This window comes from Eurosta solidaginis, chromosome 5, assembly GCF_040869045.1.
Source record: "Eurosta solidaginis isolate ZX-2024a chromosome 5, ASM4086904v1, whole genome shotgun sequence".
In the NCBI taxonomy this organism is placed as follows: Eukaryota; Metazoa; Arthropoda; class Insecta; order Diptera; family Tephritidae; genus Eurosta; species Eurosta solidaginis.
Window position 1 is genome coordinate 38,423,345 of NC_090323.1, and position 27,359 is coordinate 38,450,703.

A 27,359-nucleotide genomic window follows, 5' to 3' on the forward strand; every position below is an offset into this window, starting at 1 on the left:
ATTTGAGGTGTGGACAGATATTGAGATTCTTCATAAAAATTTGAAATTTTTTTTAAACTGGGCGTAGAACCGCCCACTTGTGATAAAATCAAATTTACAAATATTATTAATCATAAATCAAAAACCGTTGAACCTAGCGTAACAAAATTCGGCAGAGAAATTGCCTTTACTATAAGGAATGCTTCGAAGAAATCGGCTTTTATATAAAAGATTTTTAAAAGGGTCGTCGATGAATAAAATAAGCAATATCTTTGAAAAAAGACCTTTATATCAATGGTGTTTCATTTTCCAAGTGGAATTATAACAAGAAAAAGGAAAAAATTCAAATTTTTGAAAATGGGCGTAGCACCGCTCCTTTTATAACTAAGCAATTTTCTATGTTTCGGGAGCCAAATTAAGGGATCATAATAAAATTAAATTAAATAAATAAATGTAAGGCGCGATAACCTCCGGAGATTTTAGGCCGAACTTCTCTTCCAATTTGCGTCATGCTCCTTTTAGTTTTTCCTATAAATTAGCCGAACATGTAGGTCCCGTTTTATGCCAACTCCGAACGGCATCTGCGAGACAGATGAGTTTTCGCTGAGGGCTTCTCATGGCAGAAATACACTCGGAGTTCTAGCCAAACACTGCCGAGGAGCGTCTCCGCTTAGAAAAATTTTCTTTTAATTAAAAAACCTTGTTTCTTAAATTTCGATATTGCTTTTCCCGGGGCGTTAACCCAGGGTCGTCGGCATGGTAGGCGGAATACGCTACCACCCCACCACGGCGGCCGCATACACGACCATTAACACGATAACTTGAGCAAATATTGAGATATCTTCGCCAAATTCTGTATGTGGGCTTTTCTGGGCCCAGAATAGATTGGTGTTGAAAATGAGCGCAATCGGACAATAACCACGCCCCCTTTTTCTGTATCGAAAATTTATAAAAATGGAAAAAATAGACACATCATTCAAAAACGAATACCGCTAAGCTTATGAAATTTGGTAGGTTGACTGGTTTTATGACGCAAATCATAAATTCCAAAAAGTTTTGGAATATAGGCGTGGCAACACCCACAGCCGTAAATCAAAAGTCGTTAAAGATCCTTGTCAAATTATATAGATTGAGTGAAGATAATCAAACTCGATAGAATACCACGCCCACTCTTCCTAAAGGTCTAACCTTAGCTCTATGGTATTTAACTACATTTGATTGATATTGTGACGGATACTAGTGAAACTAAATGATATTCACATCACTAGTCTGATGCTAAGTAAATGAATCCACAACAACAATAAAGCAGGCAGTCACTTGTATCTACATAAACGAATCAATCATTATGTCTACACATATGTACGTACACGCACCGAAGAGAGACGCACAAACACATGCACATATCTTATCTGAGATACTTCCAAAAGTAGGCAATCTTCTGTGGAAGTATCACTCACATATACACCCGCACGGGCTATGCGAGAAGCTATAAAAAACGTGCATCTGTAGTAATAGCTGAGAAATTTATAGCTGGTAAACAAATAGCAAATTCTTGAAATAGAAACGGCTATGTCAACGAGGAAACAAAAGAGTGTGAAAGCAGCAGCACGACGATTGAGTTTGATTTAAGCACGATATCTGTTGAGAAGTAGAAGTGTTATTGTGAAGTACTTTAATAAAGGGGATTTTGGATTATTGATAGGTGGAGTTATTTATTCAACAGTTTAGTGATTCGAACGTTAGTAGAAGGTTGCAAATAAGCGGAATTTCGCAAAATTCGTTACAATATTATACCTCAGTACTGATACGGTTAAGCTAAACTGCACAGCTGGGTATGTTATGTTTTGCTTCACCCGAACTTAACCTTTCTTACTTGTTTTCTTTTTTAAATTTGTATATGTCTGCATGGTTTTTTTTATTATCATAACCATCATCAAATCAACCTGTTTCAAAAAAAACGTCCACTTACTAACTTGTTACTACTTTATACAGCTGCGACAAATATTGTAAACATTGCAAAGTAAACAAACAAAGCTCGACCACAACTGGAAGAGAATGATGCGAAATTCAAAAGCTTGTTAGATTAAGTAAATACGTATATGGCTGTAAGTGGCACTTTTACACGCAGAATATGAATAGTTTCAACTTCCAGTTTAAGTAAATATTATTAAGTTAATGTTCTGCATTTTGGATATCATTTTCATCTTCGTTGGCTTAAACATGAAACTAATTTAATACAAAATAATTAATTCCATAAACAAGTTAACCACTTGAAATTCACTTTCGGATTCATCACTTAAGTACGTCTAGACAAGTTTTTCAGTTAAAAAAAAGATACGTACAAACATTTCAGTACCTACATCAATCAGAAAGTTATGTATGTTCGCAACTAGCCAGAAATGCAAATGTAATTGCTTGAAATTATGTTGATAGCCCTAGCGCTACATACATATCTAGCGTTCGGAACAGCACGCGTCAATGATGGCTTTTGGCCAATGGCAAGGTTTAGCGCCATTTTCACGCTTAAGCGCGTTGATGGATAGCTTTATGGGCATACATTAGGGATGTGACGGAAGTGAATTAACCCGAATCGGAGTCAGAAGTGGAAGCAGGGTACACTGAAAAATGGTGCTAGTAAAATCAACAAATCGGTTCTGTTGTTCTTGACTTAACGGCGATTCGGTGAAATTGATCGAATTATGGTTAATTCGACCGAGTTCTTTGTCAAGCGAACAAATTAGTTTAGTCGTTTCAACAGAAGAGAAATTGTCGCTCTTAAGTTAACAAAATTTTGTAAAATTGACAGATTCCTAATCAATCTAACTGATTTTTCTGTTAACACAACTGGACTTACAGGTCATTTCAACGGCGATCAACTGTCAATACATGAGCAAATTGCAAAAAGAAATTTACGCTCACTGCGCTCTCTACTTTGTACTTATAACGATGGTGCCACTTGTTAAAAAAAAACACCAAAATAAGAAACACACAAAATGGGAAAACAACAAGTTTTTCAGTTATCAATACAAAACAAAAAACCCCTTTTTTGAATTTGCTGTGCAAAATATTATGAGATACCGGGACACCTATTTATCGGGTGCAATTTTGCAACTTCTCGTCCAAGCGAAATGCAAAATTGCGCCCTCTTGTTGCAAAAGTTTTGACGAACAGGATTTTTCCAAAATTAGTAACATTTGGTCAAGTTTTTATGAATTTTCACTCACCCGAACGAATCTAATAAGATAATAAAAAACATCCTTTTTTAATGTTGATGTTTCCGACAACATAAAAGTTTGAGTTGTTTTGGAATCGTTTCAACTTAAAGTGTTACGAAAATTAAACTTGCCAAATTACATGTAAAGTTACTCCAGTGGTGAATTACCTTCCTGCGAGTTGATTCTTTACTTTCCTATAACTTACAAGTTCTCTTTTTAAAATGTTACGTCAAACATTTATACTACAAGTTTTGTTCGAAACAATCAAGTGTGGCAACTACATGCGAGAGAAGAAATTGAGAATGAGCTGAGCTGCAACTGAATGAATTGAGAATCAGTTTTGAGACTACTATTTTCATTTCTATATTCATATATGTAGCAAGCATGCGTATTTGTGTATTCACATATTTACGGATTAATATGGCAGCTGCCGTAGTGCGATGATAGCGTGCTCCACCTACCAAACCGAATACCCTGGGTTGACACCCCGTGCAAAGCAACATCAAAATTTTAGAAACAAGCTTTTTCAACTAGAAGAAAAATTTTGTTAGCGGGGTCGCCCCTAGGCAGTGTTCGGCGAGCACTCCGAGTGTATTTCTACCATGAAATGCTCTCAGTGAAAACTCATATGCCTATGTTTTTTCAATTAAAAGACAATTTTTCTAAGCGGGGTCGCCCCTCGGCAGTATTTGACAAGCGCTCCGAGTGTATTTCTGCCAGGAAAAGCTCTCAATGAAAATTCATCTGTCTCGCAGATACCGTTCGGAGTCGGCATAAAACAAGTAGGTCCCGTCCCGCCAATTTGTAAGAAAAATTAAAAAGGGGCTCAACACAAATTGGAAGAGAAGTTCGGCCTAATATCTCTGCGGAGGTTATCGCGCCCTACATTTATTTATTTATATGGCAACATAGGTACTTTCATACAAGGCTGTCGCAACAACTTTTTTGTTCATTTGACTACTAAAACAGTCAATTACGAATCAACGATTTGTGCACAGTTGATTCAATACCTTGTTGCGATGGATAAAAATTGACAGAAATTTCGGTTTAATTGACCTGTATTTGTATCAGTGTACAAAACACAGAAATCTAGTAAATTGAAGAGGTGACAAGTGAAATTATAAAAATAAGATATTATCAACCATTTCTTTACTCCGTGATTAAGGCTGGTATTAAAACTTCTAAGCAATTGAGTAGGCGATAGAAATTTTCTTAAGCTCTCTATATTTTATTTATTTATTTAAACAGTCTGTGAAACAAAATTTCTTACAGACTAATAATAAAACGGTTAGTTGTATAAACTATCAGCAGGAATAAATTATAAAAAAAAAACAAGTAAGGAAGGTTAAGTTCGGGTGTAACCGAACATTACATACTCAGTTGAGAGCTATGGTGACAACATAAGGGAAAATAACCATGTAGGAAAATGAACCGAGGGAAACCCTGGAATGTGTTTATATGACATGTGTATCAAATGAAATGCACTAATGAGTATTTTATGAGGGAGTGGGCCATAGTTCTATAGGTGGACGCCATTTAGGGATATAGCCATAAAGGTGGATCAGGGTTGACTCTAGAATGCGTTTGTACGCTATGGGTATCAAATGAGAGTATTTTAAAAGGGAGTAATCCTTAGTTCCATAGGTGGACGCCGTTTCGAGATATTGCCACAAAGGTGGACCAGGGGTGACCCTAGAATTTGTTTGTACAATATGGGCATCAAACGAATGGTGTTAATGAGTATTTTAAAAGGCCTTAGTTCTATAGGTGGATGCCGTTTCGAAATATCCCCATAAAGGTGGACCAGGGGTGACTCTAGAATGTGTTTGTACGATATGGGTATCAAATTAAAGGTATTAATGAGGGTTTTAAAAGGGAGTGGTGGTTGTTGTATAGGTGGTCGCCTTTTCAAGATATCGCCATAAAGGTGGACCAGGGGTGACTCTAAAATGCGTTTGTGCAATATGGGTATCAAACGAAAGGAGTTAATGAGTATTTTAAAAGGGAGTGGGCCTTAGCTCTATAGGTGTACGCCTTTTCGAGGTATCGCAATAAAGGTGGACCAGGGGTGACTCTACACTTTGTTTGTTCGATATGGGTATCAAATGAAAGGTGTTAATGAGTATTCTAAAAGGGAGTAATCATTAGTTCCATAGGTGGACGCCGTTTCGAGATATCGCCCTAAAGGTGGACCAGGGGTGACCCTAGAATTTGTTTGTACAATATGGGTATCAAAAGAAAGGTGTTAATGAGTATTTTAAAAGGGAGTAATCCTCAGTTCCATAGGTGGACGCCGTTTCGAGATATCGCCATAAAGGTGGGCCGCGGGTGAATCTAGAATTCGTTTGTGCAATATGGGTATCAAACGAAAGGAGTTAATGAGTATTTTAAAAGGGAGTGGGCCTTAGCTCTATAGGTGGACGCCTTTTCGAGGTATCGCAATAAAGGTGGACCAGGGGTGACTCTACACTTTGTTTGTTCGATATGGGTATCAAATGAAAGGTGCTAATGAGTATTTTTAAAAGGGAGTGGGCCTTCGTTCTATAGGTGTTCGCCTTTTCGAGATATCGCCATAAAGGTGGACCAGGGGTGACTTTAGAATATGTTTGTACGATATGTGTATCAAATGAAAGGTGTTAATGAGTATTTTAAAAGGGCGTGGGGCTTAGTTCTATAGGTGGACGCCTTTTCGAGATATCGCCATATAGGTGGACCAGGGGTGACTCTAGAATGAGTTTGTACGATATGGGTATCAAATTAAAGGTATTAATGAGAGTTTTAAAAGGGAGTGGTGGTAGTTGTATATGTGAAGGCGTTTTCCAGATATCGACCAAAATGTGGACCAGGGTGACCCAGAACATCATCTGTTGGATACCGCTAATTTATATATATATGTAATATCTGCCAAGATTTTAAAGGTTTTTAATTTCGCCCCGCAGAACATTTTCATTTTCTTCTACTTAATATGGTAGGTGTTACAACAATTTTATAAAGTTTTTTCTAAAGTTAAATTTCGCGTCAATAAAACAATCCAATTACCTTACCATGTTTCATCCCTTTTTTCGTATTTGGTATAGAATTATGGCATTTTTTTTCATTTTTCGTAATTTTCGATATCGAAAAAGTGGGCTTGGTCATAGTCGCATTTCGTTCATTTTTCATACCAAGATAAAGTGAGTTCAAGTAAGCACGTGAACTAAGTTCATTAAAGATATGCCGATTTTTGCTCAAGTTATCGTGTTAACGGCCATGCGGAAGGACAGACGAACGACTGTGTATAAAAACTGGGCGTGGCATTAACCGATTTCGCCGATTTTCACAGAAAACAGTTACCGTCATCAGATCTATGCCCCCACCAAATTTCAAAAGGATTGGTTAATTTTTGTTCGGCTTATGGCGTTAAAAGTATCCTAGACAAATTAAATGAAAAAGGGCGGAGCAACGCCCATTTTGAAATTTTCTTTTATTTTTGTATTTTGTTGCACCATATCATTACTGGAGTTGAATGTTGACATAATTTACTTATATACTGTAAAGATATTAAATTTTTTGTTAAAATTTTACTTTAAAAAAAATTTTTTTTTAAAAGTGGGGGTGGTCTTTCTCCGATTTTCCAAATTTTTATTGAGCGTACATATAATAATAGGAGTAACGTTCCTGCTAAATTTCATCATGATATCTTCAACGACTGCCAAATTACAGCTTGCAAAATTTTAAATTACCTTCTTTTAAAAGTGGGCGGTGCCACGCCCATTGTCCAAAATTTTACGAATTTTCTATTCTGCGTCATAAGTTCAATCCATCTACCAAGTTTCGTCGCTTTATCTGTCTTTTGTAATGAATTATCGCACTTTTTCGGTTTTTCGAAATTTTCGATATCGAAAAAGTGGGCGTGGTTATAGTCCGATATCGTTCATTTTAAATAGCGATCTGAGATGAGTGCTCAGGAATCTACATACCAAATTTCATCAAGATACCTCAAAATTGACTCAAGTTATCGTGTTAACGGGCGGACGGACGGACGGACGGACGGACATGGCTCAATCAGATTTTTTTTCGATCCTGATTATTTTGATATATGGAAGTCTATATCTATCTCGATTCCTTTATATATGTACAACCAACCGTTATCCAATCAAACTTAATATACTCTGTGAGCTCTGCTCAACTGAGTATAAAAATAACTAAATACATGTAAGGCGCGATAACCTCCGAAGAGATTTTAGGCCGAGCTTCTCTTCCAATTTGCTTCGTACTTCTCTTAATTTTTCCTACAAATTGGCCGGACGGGTCCTACTTATTTTATGCCGACTCCGAGCGGTATTTGCGAGACAGATGAATTTTCACTGAGAGCTTTTCCTGGCAGAAATACACTCGGAGCGCTTGTCAAATACTGCCGAGGGTGACCCCGCTTAAAAAAATTTTCTTTTAATTGAAGAAGCATGCTTCTAAAATGTTGATGTTGCTTTGACCGGGGCGTGAAACCAGTATCGTCGGTGTGGTAGGCGGAGCACGCTACCATCACACCACGGTGGCGGCGGCAGCCAAAAGGGGTAGAAGACGCGAATATGGGGTCTGAGAACGTTGAATGTAATCCTTTCAAGAAGATAAGGACAGTCATGACACTTTGAAATACATTAATTATACAAATTATTGAAAAGATGGATCTACGAGTTTCCAGAAGATGTAATTATAGGACGATTTTCAACTGTGCATAAGGCGTATTTCAGGAACACTTTCTGTATACATTCAATTATTTTTAAGAGAAATTGGTTATAAAGCCTCCAGCTGAAAACCGCGTATTCAAGATGGGAACGAACAAGAGTAATGTACAACGTTTTAGGAGTATAAGGGTCCGAAAACTGAGTGCAGTTACGACGTTGTTGTTGTTGTATCAGTGCTTCACCCCATCCAATAGGTGCGACCGATTAGAAATTGTCATCAATGTCCTGCAGCGGGAGTCCAAGGAAATTTGCTGTTTCAAAAGGGTTCACCATAGTGAGAGGGGTGCTAGAGGCGTTGGTTCCACATTACAATTGAAGAGATGGTTGGTGTCATGTGGGGACACATTGCAAGGAGGACATACATTTTGTATGTAGGGGGTTGATTCTGGACAGGTAAGAGTTTAGCCTGTTACAGTATCCAGATCAAAGTTGAGCTAGAGTGACGCGCGTTTACCTAGGGGGAGTGCTTTCTTCTTCTGCGAGTTTTGGAAATTTTCTTCAAGAACTGAATTCGCCGGAAATTGCTGACATAGAAGTCCGACGCCTTATTTTGGATATCACTGAGGACCTGCTTGTGCTTTTTTACTCCATACGGCTGTGTTCTCAGGTGCCGTATTTCCTCATAATGCTCACGGAGATGACCACTTAAATCCATGGCAGGTGTAGCCTCATCAATCAGATGTCTGTTGGGATGCCCAGGTTTCTGAGTAAGTCAACATGACAGTTACTTTCTTATCAAAAAGAGCTCCTAGGTCGTTTATTTCAACAACACTATGAAGAGAAGTATCAGCAGAAATGTGGTAAAACGTGCTACAAATATTCAAAATTCTAGCGAACGTCATCTTGAAGCATTTATTTTTATTCAAAGAGAAGCGTGAACGTATGCATCACGAATGAACTGCGTCGATCGAGTTTAACTTTATCAGACAGATCATTGACTATTGCAAATATTTTAAAGTCATCTGCATAGAATAAATAATTTGCGAATGAAAAGCATTTACTTATGTCGTTGATGAATAGAACAAATAGTTGAGGGGCTAAATCGCTCCCTTGTGGAATCCCATATGAAGCAATAAAAGGTTCAGAGAATGCACCGTTAATGGCTACGAAGCAACGCCTATCAGTAAGATACGATTTTAACCACTCCAAAAAGATGGAGTGAAAACACAAAGATGAAAGTTTTGCTATTAGAACTCTATGATAAACTTAACCAAAGGTTTTAGAGAAGTTTTTATAAACACGGGCAACCTGCAGTCCAGCCGAGAGGGCAGTATAGCAGTAGTCTGAAAACACTGCTAAATTCGAGGCAGTGGGCCGCCTAGGTATGAGCCCGTGTTTGTTATAGCAAATATTACAGTTTATCCTTAACGATGCACTTTAAGAGCTTAGAAACTGAAGAGAGCTTCGATATGGGTCTCTAGTTCCGGACATTTTGCCATTAAATATTTCTACTGAATAGAGGTTGCAGACGATGACTTTATCGGCGGCTTATGTGTATTTAAGAAATTTAGTTTTAGACTTTTAGGAGGGATGCGTCGAAACTAGCTCCTGTCCTACAGAGTACCGCTGCATCCGCCGAAAAAAAATACATATACTTAAAATCGTCACAGGCGTTATTGTACGTCTCGTAAAAAGCGTGATTTTATGGAAAGAGCCATTCAGGGCCAACCCCTAATAGTCGTCGTCGACGCAATTTCTTTAGAGCATTTGCGGCTCCTTGCTCTTGACGTACAAAGGCGATTTACGGCCTTGGTTAAGAACACACGCCAACATCTAATAATAGTCATCGCTCACGTGACACAGTTTTAACAATTAGCACATATGCTGGCCAGATAGCCAGAGAATATTACAGTTGTTGCTCGCGCCAAAGGGCGCCTTCAGTTTTTATCGTTGTCTTTAAGATCTTTAGCCACCAAAGTTCGAACTGAAACAATCCTGAGCACCAGCCCCTACCGCACCGCTTCTCCTTTTTCCGGCAGAAGCATTCGTGTGAGATAAGATCATAAGGTCCTAGCCCGTCATTCCCTGTGCACCGTATTCCAGCACAAACTTATAGTACTGAGATGGTGACATTATGCGTCCATCGACAAGACAATTAAACGACTGCTGTTACACATCTGGTTTGAAACAGTTGGAATCAGAATAGGAGTAACAGGTAAAACACAATCGCAAGTTTCGACACATCGGAATCGGAGCTCTGTGATATCACTAGCATGCATCTGTACTCATGAACATTTGCGTGTAAGCGATAAGTGTTTGAGTCGCTTTGTTTTATGTTGGTCAGCTTTTTTGCGGTTAATAATATCTTTACCTTTTTATACTCAGTTGAGCAGAGCTCACATAGTATAATAACTTTGATTGGATAACGGTTGGTTGTAAAGATATAAAGGAATCGAGATAGATATAGACTTCCATATATCAAAATCATCAGTATCGAAAAAAAATTGTTTAAGCCATGTCCGTCCGGCCGTCCGTCCGTCAGTTAACACGATAACTTGAGTAAATATTGAGGTATCTTGATGAAATTTGGTACGTAGGTTCCTGGGCACTCATCTCAGATCGCTATTTAAAATGACCGATATCGGACTATAACCACGCCTCTTTTTCGATATCGAAAATTTCGAAAAATCGAAAAAGTGTGATAATTCATTACCAAAGACCGATAAAGCGATGAAACTTGGTAGGTGAGTTGAACTTATGACGCAGAATAGAAAATAAGTAAAATTTTGGACAATGGGCGTGGCACCACCCACTTTTAAAAGAAGGTAATTTAGAAGTTTTGAAAGCTGTAATTTGGCAGTCGTTGAAGATATCATGATGAAATTTGGCAGGAACGTTACTCCTATTACTATATGTATTCTTAATATTAGCAAAATCGGAGAACGACCACGCCCACTTTTTAAAAAAACTATTTTTTTAGTCAAATTTAAAAAAAAAAAGTTAATATCTTTACAGTATATAAGTAAATTATGTCAGCATTCAACTCCAGTATTGATATGGTGCAACAAAATACAAAAACATGTAAGGAAGGTTAAGTTCGGGTGTAACCGAACATTACATACTCAGTTGTGAGCTATGGTGACAACATAAGGGAAAATAACCATGTAGGAAAATGAACCGAGGGTAACCCTGGAATGTGTTTGTATGACATGTGTATCAAATGAAAGTTGTTAATGAGAATTTTAAAAGGCGTGGGCTTAGTTCTATAGGTGGACGCCTTTTCGAGATATCGCACATAAAGGTGGATCGGGGGTGACCCTAGAATTTGTTTGTACGATATGGGTGTCAAATGAGAGGGGTTAATGAGTATTTTAAAAGGGAGTGGGCCTTAGTTCTATAGATGGGCGCCTTTTCGAGATATCGCCATAAAGGTGGACCAGAGGTGACTCTAGATTTTGTTTGTACGATACGGATATCAAATTAAAGGTATGAATGAGGGTTTAAAAGGGAGTGGTGGCAGTTGTATATGTGAAGGCGTTTTCCAGATATCGACCAAAATGTTGACCAGGGTGACCCAGAACATCATCTAACGGGCACCGCTAATTTATTTATATATGTAATACCACGAATAGTATTACTGCCAAGTTTTCAAGGGTTTTTTATTTCGCCCTGCAGAACTTTTTCATTTTCTTCTACTTAATATGGTAGGTGTCACACCCATTTTACAAAGTTTTTTCTAAAGTTATATTTTGCGTCAATAAACCAATCCAGTTACAACGTTTAATCCCCTTTTTCGTATTTGGTATAGAATTATGGAATTTTTTCATTTTTCGTAATTTTCGATATCGAAAAAGTGGGCGTGGTCATAGTCGGATTTCGGCCATTTTTTACACCAATACAAAGTGAGTTAAGATAAGTACGTGAACTGAGTTTAGTAAAGATATATAGATTTTTGCTCAAGTTATCGTTTTAACGGCCGAGCGGAAGGACAGACGGTCGACTGTGTTTAAAAACTGGGCGTGGCTTCAACCGATTTCGCCCTTTTTCTCAGAAATAAGTTATCGTCCCAGAATCTAAGCCCTACCAAATTTCACAAGGATTGGTAAATTTTTGTTCGACTTATGGCATTAAAAGTATCCTAGACAAATTAAATGAAAAAGTTGAGAAGAGCTCACAGAGTATATTAACTTTGATTGGATAATGTTGCGATGCTCATATTTATCTGGTTCAATTTCTGATCCGTATAGCAGTTCTGTTCGTTTCGTTTTCTGTAGTAGATTTTTGACAGCTAACCACTTTTGAGTTGGTAGCACTCATGGCTCAACTGTATGGTTGGCTCATCTCCACAGCAACAACACACCTTTGTTCACATTGCCAAAATCAGCGTGTTGGTGTTAGACGAATGGAATGGAGTGAAAACATTAAACTTAGCAGCATTTGTATGTAGTAAGAAAATGTTGTAAATTCGTTGGTTTCATTTTAAGTTTGCCATCTCCTTCTGACAACCCCTACTCCAGTGAAATGAAAAAAATTAAATCAGCTGGTGAGATGAGCCAACCATACATACATATGTACACAATTCTCACCTCAGTTAAAAGAAAGTCGAAGAAAATTTTCAAATTCAGACAGTTCTATTGGTGGCATCAATAATATACATAAAAATAGACTCAAAACCACTTTTGGAAAGGAGTCCAGAACTATATTCTCACAAAAAGTAGTCTTTTACCGAAGCATTAAGATCAGGATGAAGCCGTTCTTTTAACATGAGCTAGTCATATGTTAAAAGAGCTCTCACCCACGATGTCCACAGATATCTTTGGCCTATAAAGTCAAATATAAAGAATGTTAAGCCATAGTCCCTAATATATGGTCCCTTGTGCTTCTGTTAAAATTAACAAGCTCAATTTCGACATTTGGTCCACAATCTTTCTTTGGCTTTTCGCCTCGTTTATTGCCTCTTCTCTACAACCATTCAAAGAAAACTCTGATGCTCTACCGTGGCGCCCTAGATAGAGGTAAGGGTTTAGAATATACCCGAGGTGTGGTTTGTCTGTCGTAAAGGGTTACTCAAGTCGACTGAGCCAAAGGGTCGAAGGTTAAAAAAAAATGATCTGGCACCAGTCGGGCTAATAGCAGAAGGTGTTTATAGCGGAACGTACCGGATACAAGTCCAGCACAGGACTGCCCATTTCCGAAATACTTCCCCTAACCTTCAAGGAGTATTTTTGCTATAACAAAAACAACAAGAACTAGGTATGATCTCAGAACGGTCACGCGATATCTTCCTATGATACCTGAATGTATTTTTGCTATAACAATAAAAACAACAACTACTTATTATGATCTTAGAGCTGCCACGGAATATCTTCTTATGATACCTGAATGTCTTCGTCGTAGTGAGAAGTCTCCTAACGGGAAGCTTCAACAAGATGGCACCTTTATTACCGTTTTAACCAACTGTATCCCGATATGGCATGAATGACTGCAATTTTTGTAGCACATTTTTGTTGCACATATAAGTATAGATCTCAAGAGTCAGCTTGTGAAGTCAACACCTGAATTTTTCTGGGTTTTACTATATTTCATCACTCCACCAAACGAACTCCCTTTCAAATAGAATCTCTACACCAAACAATTTTACTTTTTCCTAGTAGGGGGCGTGACACCGCCCTCTTTTCTAAAACTCAATTTAAATCTAACTCTCACTACCACTACCAGCCCAACTCCCTCATATACAGAATATGTTCACCAAATATTGGACTGCTGCTTCAAATATTTGAGAATTGAGAATTTAAGCTTTTCAATAAAGAAGGCGTAGCCCCTCCCACTTTTTCAAAATTGTATATGGCCCTCAAAACACCGAGTGCTTAAAAGAACCTTTTGCGAAAATATCTTCAAAAACCGGTTAAGAACTTTGGACGCCTACAAGACATACACACACGTTCATTTTGATTTTGAAGAAGATATGGTGTTCTTCAAAAATTTTCTGGTATAGGTTATCTTCGAAGTTTGAACCGAAAGCCCTGATTGGGTGATCTTTCTGTAAGCACCCGTTTATATGCCCAGCAAGAATTAAAATAGGCTCAATATTTTTCAAGCCTTTTTAAATTTAAAATATGAGTTCTTCTTCTTCAAAGACTTTTATGTTATTGATCTCTTATCATTCTCTCTCTTCTCTTTTATTTTTAGATGCGGCGAGCGCATCGATGAATCACGCATTGTTGGCGGTAAAACAGCTGCCCAGTACCCATGGATGGCACGACTCAGCTACTTCAATCGTTTCTACTGTGGCGGCACGCTGATCAACGATCGTTATGTACTCACTGCAGCGCATTGCGTCAAAGGTTTCATGTGGTTCATGATAAAGGTGACATTTGGTGAGCATGATCGTTGCAATGACAAGGAACGTCCCGAAACACGTTTCGTTTTAAGAGCTTTCAGTCAAAAATTCAGCTTCTCTAACTTCGATAATGATATCGCTTTGCTGCGTTTGAATGATCGTGTACCGATAACGAGCATAATACGACCGATTTGTTTACCGCGCGTTTTTGAACGTAAAAATCTTTTTGTTGGCACCAAAGGCATTGCAACTGGTTGGGGCACACTGAAAGAGGATGGCAAACCGTCGTGTTTGCTGCAAGAAGTTGAGGTGCCAGTATTGGATAACGAACATTGTGTAGCGCAAACGAATTATACCTCAAAGATGATTACGAAAAATATGATGTGCGCTGGTTATCCGGGTGTGGGTGTGCGTGACTCCTGCCAAGGTGATTCAGGTGGACCGTTAGTACGTATGCGTCCCGATGATAAACGTTTCGAACAAATTGGTATTGTGTCGTGGGGTAATGGTTGTGCAAGACCTAATTATCCGGGTGTTTATACGCGTTTGACGAAATATTTGGATTGGATAATGGCGAATTCTAAAGATGGCTGTTTCTGCACTGAAAACGAAGATGGATAAGCTGTGGAACTGAATTATGTGTGGAAGTTTGGGTGTGTTGTGGGACTATGCTAAGTGATCAACTTTAATTTTAGCAGAGTTTTTCTGTTGTACTGAAAGCGCAAGCGAATAACATTAATATTTACGTATATTTAAGTGATGTTGCAGTGGATTACGTAATTAAAATTAAAAGCTTGCAGAATAAAAGTAAATTGTAAAATTAATTTTTAATAGACTAATAAAGAGTGTAAAAAAGAAGTGTGTAAAAATATCCATGACGTAAGCAGAGAGGACACGTGGATATGTATCAGAACGGTTTACCGTTATCCCTTTTTAATTTGGCATGAATATATGTATATCGGTTTCAGATTCTACCATCACAAGTGCCATTTTTTACTTCCTTATATTAGTTTAGTTTGATGTATTTCCGCCAATTTCCATACAAAACTGGTACTCTTGCAATCCATTTTTGAGTAACATCTGGAAGAGCTAGAGTTTTGAAACGTGGAACACAATGGAAACCCGATGACAATTTAACGTGAGGATCCAAGGATCTTGAAAATTCTAAAAACCGTTCGAACTTCGAAATTTTTCTTTCAAGTTTTTAGGAACTTCTCGATAACACAGAGTTCTGAAATTTTATTAGGATGTAGAATCTTGAGACCCGTAATAGAGAAACTTCGCGTGGAGTTAGACACATGAAACGAACAACATACTAGAGAACCCCATGACAACGCATTATGACGAAAAATTTTTCACTACGTGGTCCAGGGATCGTGAAAATTAAAAAATCGTACGAGCTTGGCAACTTTTTTTCGAGTTTCCAGGAATTTTAAACTAAGATCTTACCTCACAACTGCATGAAAATGCAACATAGAGGAAAAAAGTTTTCGCTAGGCAGACCAGAGACCGTGAAAACTAAAAAAAAAAATGGTCCGAACTTGGAAATTTCGCTTTCCAGTTTTAAGGAAGTCGAACTTTGAGAGAACATTTGTGCTCTATTAGGTTGTAATATTTAGGGAAATAAAGCTTTCTGGATGGGACAGGGATCGAGATATTTAGAAAGTTCGTTTAAAACATGTGAAATCTTGCGACCGCTATTTGACCAACTTCCCGTAGAGCTATATTCTTGAAACTAAGCAATTACTTCAGAACCCCACGAGTGTGCAACATAATAGAAACAAGTAAGGACGGGACTGTCTTCGGCTGTGCCGAAGACTTCATACCTTTCATGAGTGGGGCTGAACAATAATCTTATCCCGTTCTTAATCTCCAAATAATCGAATGTATAAGATAAGAAATATATAGTGAACAGATGTACATACCTAAACGATTTTTAAGATAAATATAAAATAAAAAATGGCAAAAAACCCCCTTACCTGAACTATCGGTTGTATGGGATATATATTATATATAGCTCCGTCGAAATGATTTTTACAGGAAATCTTCTATGATATATTAGAATAAATATCACCCAGTTTCACGTTTTTATATTGGAAACTAAGGGAAAAATGGCCAAAAATCGTTCTATATGAACGATCGGTTGTATGGGATATATATTATATATAGCTCCGATCGAAATGATTTTTTCATGAAATCTTCTATGATATATTAGAATAAATATCACCAAGTTTATCGTTTTTATATTGGAAATTAAGGGAAAAATTGCCAAAAATCTTTCTATCTGAACGATCGGTTGTATGGGATATATGCTATATATAGCTCCGATCAAAGTGATTTTTTCAGGATATCTTATATGATATATTAGGATATATATCACCGAGTTTCACGTTCTTTACTTCCTAAATTGCGACAGGAATGACCAAAATCGTCTTATCTGAACGATCGGTTGTATGGGAGATATATGTTATAGTGGTCCGATCCTACCGAATCCGACAAATGTCTAATATAATACAAAAATACATCCTTGCGCCAAATTTCATTGAGATATCTCAAAATTTGAGGGACTAGTTTGCGTTCAAACAGACAGACGGACGGACAGCCGGACGGACAGACAGACATGGCTATATCAACTCAGTTCGTCGCCCTGATCAATTCGGTATACTTAATGGTGAGTCTATCTTCTATATTTCTCAACGTTACAAACATCGGACCAAAGTTAATATACCATTTCATGTTCATGAAAGGTATAAAAAGTTTTCGCTAGGTGGTTCAGAAACCGTGAAAATTAAAAAAAAGTGTCCAAACTTGGAAGTTTTACTTTCGAGTTTTAAGTTATTTCCCGATAACACAGATACCTGAAACTTTGAAAGAAACTTTGGCCTCTATTGGGTTATAATATTTGGGATAAAAGAGTTTTCTAGATGACACAGGGATCGAAATTTTATAAGATATTTAGAAAGTCCATTTATAGCATGTGAAATCTTGGTACCGCTATTTAAATAGCTTTTCGTGGAGCAAGATTCTTGAAACTAAGAACCACATGACAGTGCGACATGAGAAAAGAAATTTGTGCTAGTTGGTCCAAGGATTATTAGAATTCAAAAAAAAGGCGCGAACTTGGAAGTTTTGGTTTCAAGTCTTAAGTTATTTCTATGAACTATGAACAAAACTTTGGGCTCTATAAGGTTTTAAAATTAGTATAAAAGATTTTTCTAGATGGGAAGTCCATTTAATCTTTGATATTCAAAGTTTAACATAACTACTGTAAAAATTGTATGGGGAACATCTTAGGCTCAGTAAAGCTCTTAGTTTAGGTTGAGGTGGCTGGTCCGTGAGGACATCACATAGACTGAATGACTCCATAGTGTTGCAAGAAGTTTTCTCTACGACAAAGCTGAAAAACCCTATCAGAAACCAGGACCTATGTAATAAAATAACATAGTCCTCTTGACAACTACTACATAGAAGCTTTCTAGGACCTTTGTTACTGGTTCTATATCTGATAGTTGTGCCACTCCTAGTAGCTGTAGTGTTAGCTTTGCGAGCGCAGAACACGAGCACAAAATGCGCTCGATCGTTTCTCCCTCCAACCCGCACCTTCTACATCTGCTAATGTTATAAGAACTACACATGAATGTCGACTCTTTGCAGCCCCGCGCTTAGTTCCACGCCTTTCTGGCTTTGCCTTTCATGTGCAGCTCGGCTTCTTTTAATTTCGTCCAATCTGCTTGGAACGTCTATCAACATCGAGCGATGCGCCCTGCTTGGTTTTGCTAGCTCATATGCTTTTTTATTTCCAAATATATGCCCAGAAACCAAATTTAGATTTATATTTTCCTCTATCCCGCTTTTCCGCAAAGTTATTCACACTCTAACGCACTTTTGATACTTGCTATGAGAAATTAACGCCTTAGTTCTTACTGGGCTGTCAATAAAGGGCTGTCCACCAATCAAGGACTCCATAGTATTGAATTTGTTTTACAATGCCAGCATTGTTTCACATGCATAAAGTGCGTTCTTGAATCTCTGCACGTTGAGCTTTCACGACAACTTACTGTCTAGAATGATTCTTAACTATATAATAGTATTCTCCTGCATGGGCAAACCTCCTAGTTAAGATTTAGGTCAATTCGGGACCTTATACCTCCTAGTACATAAAGCCATTTACGTCTTCTCTGCATTGGCGCTCAACCCGCTTATGACAACTGCAATGTCAGCTGTATACGCCGCAAGTTTGACTGGTGCTACATCGACTCACCTGAGCAGTTGTGTGGTGACCTGCGTCCATAGCAAAGGTGACAGTACCCCGCGCTGCGGCGTGTCCCTGTCCACTAATTTTTTCCACCGATCCATCACGATTCGAGCTCGCTGTACTTCAATGTACTTAAGACTGATGTTCTAAAGATGTTCGCCTGTTTAGAGACATTCTTAAAAGCCCCGGCTATATCTAAGAAGACTCATAAAGCGTACTTCTTGTATTCTAAGGCTTTCTCGATGTTTATAACCATTCTGTGCAGTGCCGTCTCTACCGACTTGCCTTTGGTATGAGCTGTGTTAAAAAAAAGCTGGATTTGGCCATAATTGAATCATTTAGAAAAGTGATCTCTGAGTAACAATACAGCTGGAACTTATTTTTTAAAAAATATAAAAAACTTTAGATTTATTCATTGGAGTTAAGTAGGCTATTTGACCTATTTTGGTTTTCAGTGCAAATAAAACAATTTTACTTCACTGTCGCAGCTCGACGTTTCGCTAGTCACCCTAGCATCATCTGGAGCGAGATCTATACTCAACAACAAAATCATTATACATATTTTGCATTACCTTTTAATTTTTAACAACTATACATTGAGTTACATATGACAAAAAACAAAAACTAAAAAACTTACATTATTTGTTTATATTATTAACTAAAAAATTAACTAATTGTTAATACCGCGCGCATTGGGTATCATTGTCATACTAAAGTGCTTATAGGCATAGTAGGTACGCAGAGGCAATGTTAGCTGTGTCTTCCTTTTTATTGACTGTGTTTTCCCTTTGTTGAAATATTCGTAAGCTTTCCAAAGTGTATCTCGCTCTCCCTCGTTTGTTTTTGTCCAATATTTTTGTGTTTGTCAGATCAGCTGTGTGTCCACTGGTTGTTGTGTGTTGTGATAATGCGGTGTTGCTTTTGTTTTTCTGTATGTCGGCTTGGTGCTCTGCTAGTCGTACTTTCAGTGACCTTCGGGTCGTGCCGATGTATAGCTTATTACATTCCTCGTTCTCTTTTCCTTTGCAAGTTATTTGGTATATGACGTTGCTTTGTTGTAGCGGTTCGATGGGGCTTTTTGTTTGTGTGAAGATATTGGATAGAGTGTGGTTCGATTTATATACGAGAGCAATAATTTAGATTTATTCGTTTACTAAAATATTTTATTTTGATAAAAATTTCCTATAAAATGTCCCACTGTGTAAATTAGCTCGAAATCAAAGGTGAAAAAGCTTAGAGGGATATATAGACTCATTTACTCAAACTTTAGATATATGAGCTCAATATTGATTAAACTAGTACAATTAATATACAACAAATAAGTTCCATAGTACACTTTTTGTGCTATTTACTGAATGAATAGATTGTGGAAAAAATACTAATTAATTTAAAAATAAAAATAGACCGTTATAATTATAACATTTCATTGCACACAAACATAGCTGAAGTAATTAGTGGCTGAATGTAATCAGACCAAACAACGGCACAGAGCAAAAATACAAATTTCATGTTGCATATACAAGGTGATACAAATTATTCAAAATAAACAATGAAGAATTTTAATTTTTTTATACTCAGTTGAGCAGAGCTCACAGAGTATATTAACTTTGATTGGATAACGGTTGGTTGTACAGGTATAAAGGAATCGAGATAGATATAGACCTCCATATATCAAAATCATCAGTATCGAAAAAAAATTTGATTGAGGTATGTCCGTCCGTCCGTCTGTCCGTAAACGCGATAACTTGAGTAAATTTAGAGGTATCTTGATGAAATTTGGTATGTAGGTTTCTGGGCACTCATGTCAGATCGCTATTTAAAATGTACTATATCGGACTATAACCACGCCCACTTTTTCGATATCGAAAATTTTGAAAAATCGAAAAAGTGAGATAATTCATTACCAAAGACGGATAAAGCGATGAAACTTGGTAGGTGAGTTGAACTTATGACGTAGAATAGAAAATTAGTAAAATTTTGGACAATGGGCGAGGCACCGCCCACTTTTAAAAGAAGGTAATTTAGAAGTTTTCCAAGCTGTAATTTGGCAGTTGCTGAAGATATCATGATGAAATTTGGCAGGAACGTTACTCCTGTTACTCTATGTATGCCTAATAAAAATTTGCGAAAACGGAGAACGACTACGCCCACTTTAAAAAAAACGCCCACTTTTTCGATATCGAAAATTACGAAAATTGAAAAAATGCCATAATCATATACAAAATACGAAAAAAGGGATGAAACATGGTAATTGGATTAGTTTATTGACGCAAAATATAACTTTAGAAAAAAAACTTTGTAAAATGGGTGTGACACATACCATATTAAGTAGAAGAAAATGAAAAAGTTCTGCAGGGCGAAATCAAAAGCCCTTGGGATCTTGGCAGGATTACTGTTCGTGGTATTACATATATAAATAAATTAGCGGTACCCGACAGATGAGGTTCGGGGTCACCCTGGTCCACATTTTGGTCGATATCTCGAAAACGCCTTCACATATACAACTACCACCACTCCCTTTTAAAACCCTCATTATTACCTTTAATTTGATACCCATATCGTACAAACACATTACAGAGTCACCCCTGGTCCACATTTATGGCGATATCTCGAAAAGGCGTCCACCTATAGAACTAAGGCCCACTCCCTTTTAAAATACTCATTAACACCTTTTATTTGATACCCATATCGTACAAACAAATTCTAGAGTCACCCCAAATAAATTCTAGAGTCACCTCTGGTCGACCTTTATGGCGATATCCCAAAAAGGCGTCCACCTATGGAACTAAGGCCCCCGCTCTTTTAAAATATTCATTAACACTTTTTATTTGATACCCATGTCGCACAAACGCATTCTAGAGTCACCCTGGTCCACGTTTATGGCGGTATCTCGAAAAGGCGTCCGCCTATAGAACTAAGGCCCACTCCCTTTTAAAATATTCATTAACACATTTTATTTGATACCCATGTCGCACAAACGCATTCTAGAGTCACCCTGGTCCACCTTTATGGCGATATCACGAAAAGGTATCCACCTATAGAACTAAGGCCCACTCCCTTTTAAAATACTCATCAGCACCTTTCATTTGATACCCATATAGTACAAACAAATTCTGGAGTCACCCCTGGTCCACCTTTATGGCGATATTTCGAAAATGTGTCCACCTATAGAACTAAGACCCACTCCCTTTTAAAATACTCATTAACACCTTTCATTTGATACCCATATCGTACAAACGCATTCTAGAGTCAACCCTGGTCCACCTTTATAACGATATCCCGAAAAGGCATCCACCCATAGAACTAAGGGTCACTCCCTTTTAAAATACTCATTAACACCTTTCATTTGATACCCATATCGTACAAACAAATTCTAGAGTCACTCCTTGTCCACCCTTATGGCGATATCTCGAAAAGGCGTTCACCCATAGAACTAAGACCCACTCCCTTTTAAAATACTCATTAACACCTTTCGTTTGATAAACATATTGTACACACGCATTGTAGAGTCACCCCTGGTCAACGTTTATGACGATATCTCGAAAAGGCGCCCACTCCCTTTTAAAATACTCATCAGCACCTTTCATTTGATACCCATATAGTACAAACAAATTCTAGAGTCACCCCTGGTCCACCTTTATGGCGATATTTCGAAAAGGTGTCCACCTATAGAACTAAGACCCACTCCCTTTTAAAATACTCATTAACACCTTTCATTTTATATCCATATCGTACAAACAAATTCTAGAGTCAGCCCTGGTCCACCTTTATGGAGATATTTCGAAAAGGTGTCTACCTATATAACTCCCTTCCTTTTAAAATGCTCATTAACACCTTTCATTTGATAACCATATCGTACAAACAAATTCTAGAGTCACGCTTGGTCCACCTTTATGGCGATATTTCGAAAAGGTGTCCACCTATAGAATTAAGGCCCACTCCCTTTTAAAATACTCATTAACACCTTTCATTTGATACCCATATTGTACAAACGCATTCTAGAGTCACCCCTGGTCCACGTTTATGACGATATCTCGAAAAGGCGTCCACCTATAGAACTATGTCCCCCTCCTTCTTAAAATACTCTTTAATACCTTCCATTTGATACACATGTCATACAAACACATTCCAGGGTTACCCTAGGTTCATTTTCCTACATGGTGATTTTCCCTTATTAGCCTTCCTTACTTGTTTTCGAAAAATTTCTATGCGTAATGCCGCTTTCAGTAGTACAGATGCCACGAATAGTGAATTGGCCGAATACCGAATATTCAGCAACGCTTTCGGCCGAAGCGCCGAATATTCGGCACGAAATACATGCTTGTCTGGGCGCCTTAGCTGGATTAAGACAAGTGGCCACCTGTTTTCCTGCTTGTACATAACAGATCATGAAACTTTAATAAATCTGACAATGGGAACTATTGGAACAATGTATCAAATTCCTCAAACCATTCGAAGAGATTACAAAAATAACGAGCTCAGGTATCTGTTGCATCTCTGAAGTGATTCCACATGCAGTAAATTTATTAAAATATCTGGGAAAAGCAGAGACAGCTGAGAAAGTACCAAATTTAGTAACAATGAGATCTTCACTGCAAGGCGAGTTTGAAACGCGATTCAGCTTCGATGAAAAAAACAAATATCTGGTTGCTGCTTTTCTAGATCCTCGCTTCAAACCGTGTTTCCTAAGATTGGTTCAAGCAGAAAGAGCAAGACAAAAAATTCTTCTAGAAGCTCTGAAAATAGTACCGATGACGATTCTTCTCCAATTCGTAAGAAAAGAAGCCTGAATGAAAATGATAGGAGTACTGAAATACACAACAGTTTCTGGAACTGCTTTTAGGAAGTCGCTACAGATAATATGCGAAATGCTAATGATGAGGAGAACGTGGAGAAGAGTGCTGTGGCAAGGTTTAAAAGTTTGCTAAAGTTTATCTTTCTTCTCCTGGAAGTAGCGTGTATAGTGAGACCTTATTTTCTGATGCTGGTAACATTTACGATGAAAAGCATAATCGTTTACTACCCAAAAATGATGAAAGCTTATTTTTGTCTAACATAACTTACCACTGATCAATTTTAAATACTAAAGTGTTGTAATTTGGAAATAAGTACATAATTTTGAGTAATATAGCGTGTCTTTTTTACATGATATGGTATTCGAATAGCAAAAAAAGTGGTCGAATAGGCCAAATACCGAATAGTTGCCGAATATTCGTGACAACTCTATTCAGTAGCATCACAGATACTCGGTAGCATCACCAACACACATTCATATAGTTACCATTACATACGGCCCCACTGTAACAGCGATCAGCAAGCGAACGGGAGTGTACAGACAAAATGCAAGTAATCACTTGCATGCATTTGATTCGCGCGACAATCACTTAAACGCATTCAAACTTCTCAAACTGTTTATAACGATTTATACTTATGTAGGTAGCAACAAATTGCATTTGATATGGCATCAAAGGCGCGATCTACGATAAGGAGAGTCTGTACCACAAACAATTTGTGTGAACAGATGTGATTCCCTTATTTTGCCCACTACTATTGGTGTGTCCTATTTCCTGCCCCCTCCTTCTCCCAGACAAAGGTACGTGCACCGCCCATGTAATTACGGGAAATGGACACCAAAAAAATAGCTTAAGTACACATCCACAGATTCATCAACTACAACTCCCTGGACATCGATTTCCCCAACCATCGGATACTTGGAAATCGATTAACAGATTCGTCATTTGCTACTTATCCTATCCACCGATTCATCATCTGCGACTCGCCGGACATCGATTTCACTAACTACCAATTGCTTGGAAATCGATCAACTGCTACGTCGACACCTGCGCGTCCCCAACAAAATCTGATCACCGATTCTCCAAGCAACCGATGCACCGATTCCCCGTGTTCCGCCGCCTTTCCACCTATTCTCCGGCAGCCTGCCATCAATCACCGGTTGTCTACAGCTCCCCTTCAATACTACAACGAGATACAACTCTACGTCACGGTGTGTATGTGTACGGTTGAAGCAAATACCACACACAAAGTAATGTGTATTAATTTAGATAGAAAAAAACCGTTTAACTTAAAAATTTTTTTTTAGTTATTTTATTTTCTATCTTTTAGTATTATTATTTAATGTAAGTATTGCTTTCAATAAAACCGTTTAACTTAAATTTTTTTTTTATTTATTTTATTATACTGAAATTTCACTAGCAAAAATTGAATTTATGTGCTCCAAAGTATTCTGACGTCACTTCTACCGGGAAATGAATTTTTGTAATGAAATTTCACTGACAAAATTTGAACTTACGTGCTCCAAAGGTTTTTGACGTCACTTCTAACGGGACTAGAATTTTTATACTGAAATTTCATTAGCAAAATTTGAACTTATGTGCTCCAAAGTATTTTGACGTCACTTCTACCGGGAAATGAATTTTTTACAGAAATTTCACTAACACAATTTGAACTTATGTGTCCAAAGTATTTTGATGTCACTTCTACCGGACTGTATATAATATTTGTTCATAGAGCCAAATCGGACACACAAGTACGAGTTTTTTGAATATCTCAATTTTTGCGACACCTAGCGTGAATTTTTTTTACTAAAGCGGTTTCTATTTCTGTATGTCAAATATGAGCCAAATCGGACCACAAATACGATTTTCGTGAATATCTCGATCCCTGCGCCACCTAGCGGCGATTTTTTCATAGGTCGCTTTCTATTCTTGTATGTATTATGTGTTCCAAATATACGCGAAATCGGACCACAAATACGATTTTTGTGAATATCTCGATCCTTACGTCACCTAGCGGCGATTTTTTTCATAGGTCGCTTTCTATTCATGTATGTATTATGTGTTCCAAATATGAGCCAAATCGGACCACAAATACGATATTTGTTAATATCTCGATCCATGCGCCACCTAGCGGCGATTTTCTTCATAGGTCGCTTTCTATTCTTGTATGTATTATGTGTTCCAAATATGAGCGAAATCCTTGCACCACCTAGCGGCGATTTTTTTCTTATTATTGCATTGTCATCAGGTTCTGAACTATATACCAAGTTTCAAGCTTGTAGCTTATCGGGAAGTTACTTAAATTTTAATTACAAAATTCGCGCTGGCCGGCCGGCCGTGCAGCCTGTCAAGTCAACCTAAATAAAACCGTTTAAAAAGGTGCTATCTCAACTCTGAACTGACTGAGTACTACCCCAGCTTTTGAAGAAACGCACCTAACAAACGGCGCTCAGATAGGTACTCGCTTTCACAGGTGACAGTTTTATTATTTCTGTTGTTAATTTTTTTCTTAATTAAATTTTTTTTTTCAATATTTATTTCCTTTCTCAATACATTTTTTAATCACTATTTTTAGCTAGTGGATGTTTTATTATACACCTTTTGTTGCATAAGATAATTAAATTAAGTGTTATTAAATAAATTACATTTAATCTACAAAACTATCAAACATCCCACTGTTATAAGTGTCAAATGGGTAATCACTTCTATTCACTATCACATGCAAAGAAATCACTAAGCAAAACAATATCTACAAAAATAAAACTGGTAGACATGATTTAAAAGACAAGCATTATAATGGTTGCAATACAGTGGGCTATTTCGAAATATTTTTAGCTAAAATCAAAAGCATACCCTGAAACGAAGCATCTTTGAAAGAATTAGAAAACCGTGAAGATTACTTCGAAATCGGTAAGAATAATTACTTACTTACTTACCGTCTAAACGGTTATGGCAGCCCAACAAGGGGCGCCAGTCCCTCCTTCACTCCGCCATCCGGCGCCAATTGGTCACACCAAGGGAGTTTAAATCGTTTTCCACCTGGTCCTTCCAACGGAGTGGGGGCCGCCCTCTACCTCTGCTTCCATAGGCGGGTTCCGATAGAAACACTTTCTTGGCCGGAGCATCATCTTTCAGTCGCATAACATCGCCTATCCAGCGCAGCCGCTGCGTTTTAATTCGCTGGACTATGTTGATGCCTGCGTATAGCTCGTACAGCTCATCAACTTTTCTCTCGAACACTCCCAAAGGCGCTTCATCTGCTGTTGTCATGGTCCATGCTTCTGCCCCATATAGCAGGACGGGTACGATAAGTGACTTGTAGAGTATAATTTTCGTTCGCCGAGAGAGGACTTTACTTTTCAATTGCCTACCTAGTCCAAAGTAGCATTTATTGGCAAGATTGTTTCTTCGCTGGATTTCAGTGCTGATGTTGTTTCTAGTGTTGATGCTGGCTCCCAAATAAACGAAGTCTTTTACTATTTCGAAATTATCGCTGCCAACAGTAGCGTGGTTGCCAAGGCGCGTATACGCTGACTCTTTGCTCGATGACAGCAGGTATTTCGTTTTGTCCTCATTCACCATAAAACCCATCTTTACCGCTTCTTTTTCCAGTTTGGAGTAAGCAGAACTAACAGCGCGGGTGTTTAGGCCGATGATATCAATGTCATCAGCATATGCCAGTAATTGCGCGCTTTTATAGAATATTGTTCCAGTGCGGTTAAGTTCTGCAGCTAGTATAATTTTCTCCATCATCAAACATCAAGAAATCGCATGATAGGAGGTCACCCTGTCTGAAACCTCCTTTAGTTTCGAGTGGCTCGGTGAGGTCCTTCCCAATTCTGACTGAGCTGATGGTGTTGCTCAACGTCACTTTGCACAGCCGTATAAGTTTTGCGGGGAAACCAAATTCAGACATAGCGGCATATAGGCAGCTCCTTTTCGTGCTGTCGAAGGCGGCCTTAAAGTCGACGAAGAAGTGATGTGTGTCGATTCTCTTTTAACGGGTTTTTTCCAAGATTTGGCGCATTGTGAAAATCTGGTCGATGGTAGATTTACCAGGTCTGAAGCCGCACTGATAAGGTCCAATCAGCCGGTTCACGGTGGGCTTCA

General features: G+C 38.0%; 2 protein-coding genes across 16 annotated transcripts in view; one reads left to right on the forward strand and one right to left on the reverse strand.

Annotated features, from left to right (window-relative positions):
- LOC137254507 (venom protease) overlaps nt 1–15,056 on the forward strand; it is a 39,053-nt gene extending 23,997 nt beyond the window's left edge. For all 10 annotated transcript variants that reach the window (XM_067792210.1, XM_067792214.1, XM_067792211.1 and 7 more), the window contains exon 3: nt 14,048–15,056. In XM_067792210.1, the coding sequence (XP_067648311.1) occupies nt 14,048–14,819 (772 nt within the window). In that variant the 3' untranslated portion in view covers nt 14,820–15,056. The remainder of the gene's footprint in view (nt 1–14,047) is intronic.
- Nucleotides 1–27,359, reverse strand: part of LOC137233618 (venom dipeptidyl peptidase 4-like) — a 411,237-nt gene that overhangs the window by 372,077 nt on the left and 11,801 nt on the right. The gene's annotated exons all lie outside the window — the stretch shown is intronic.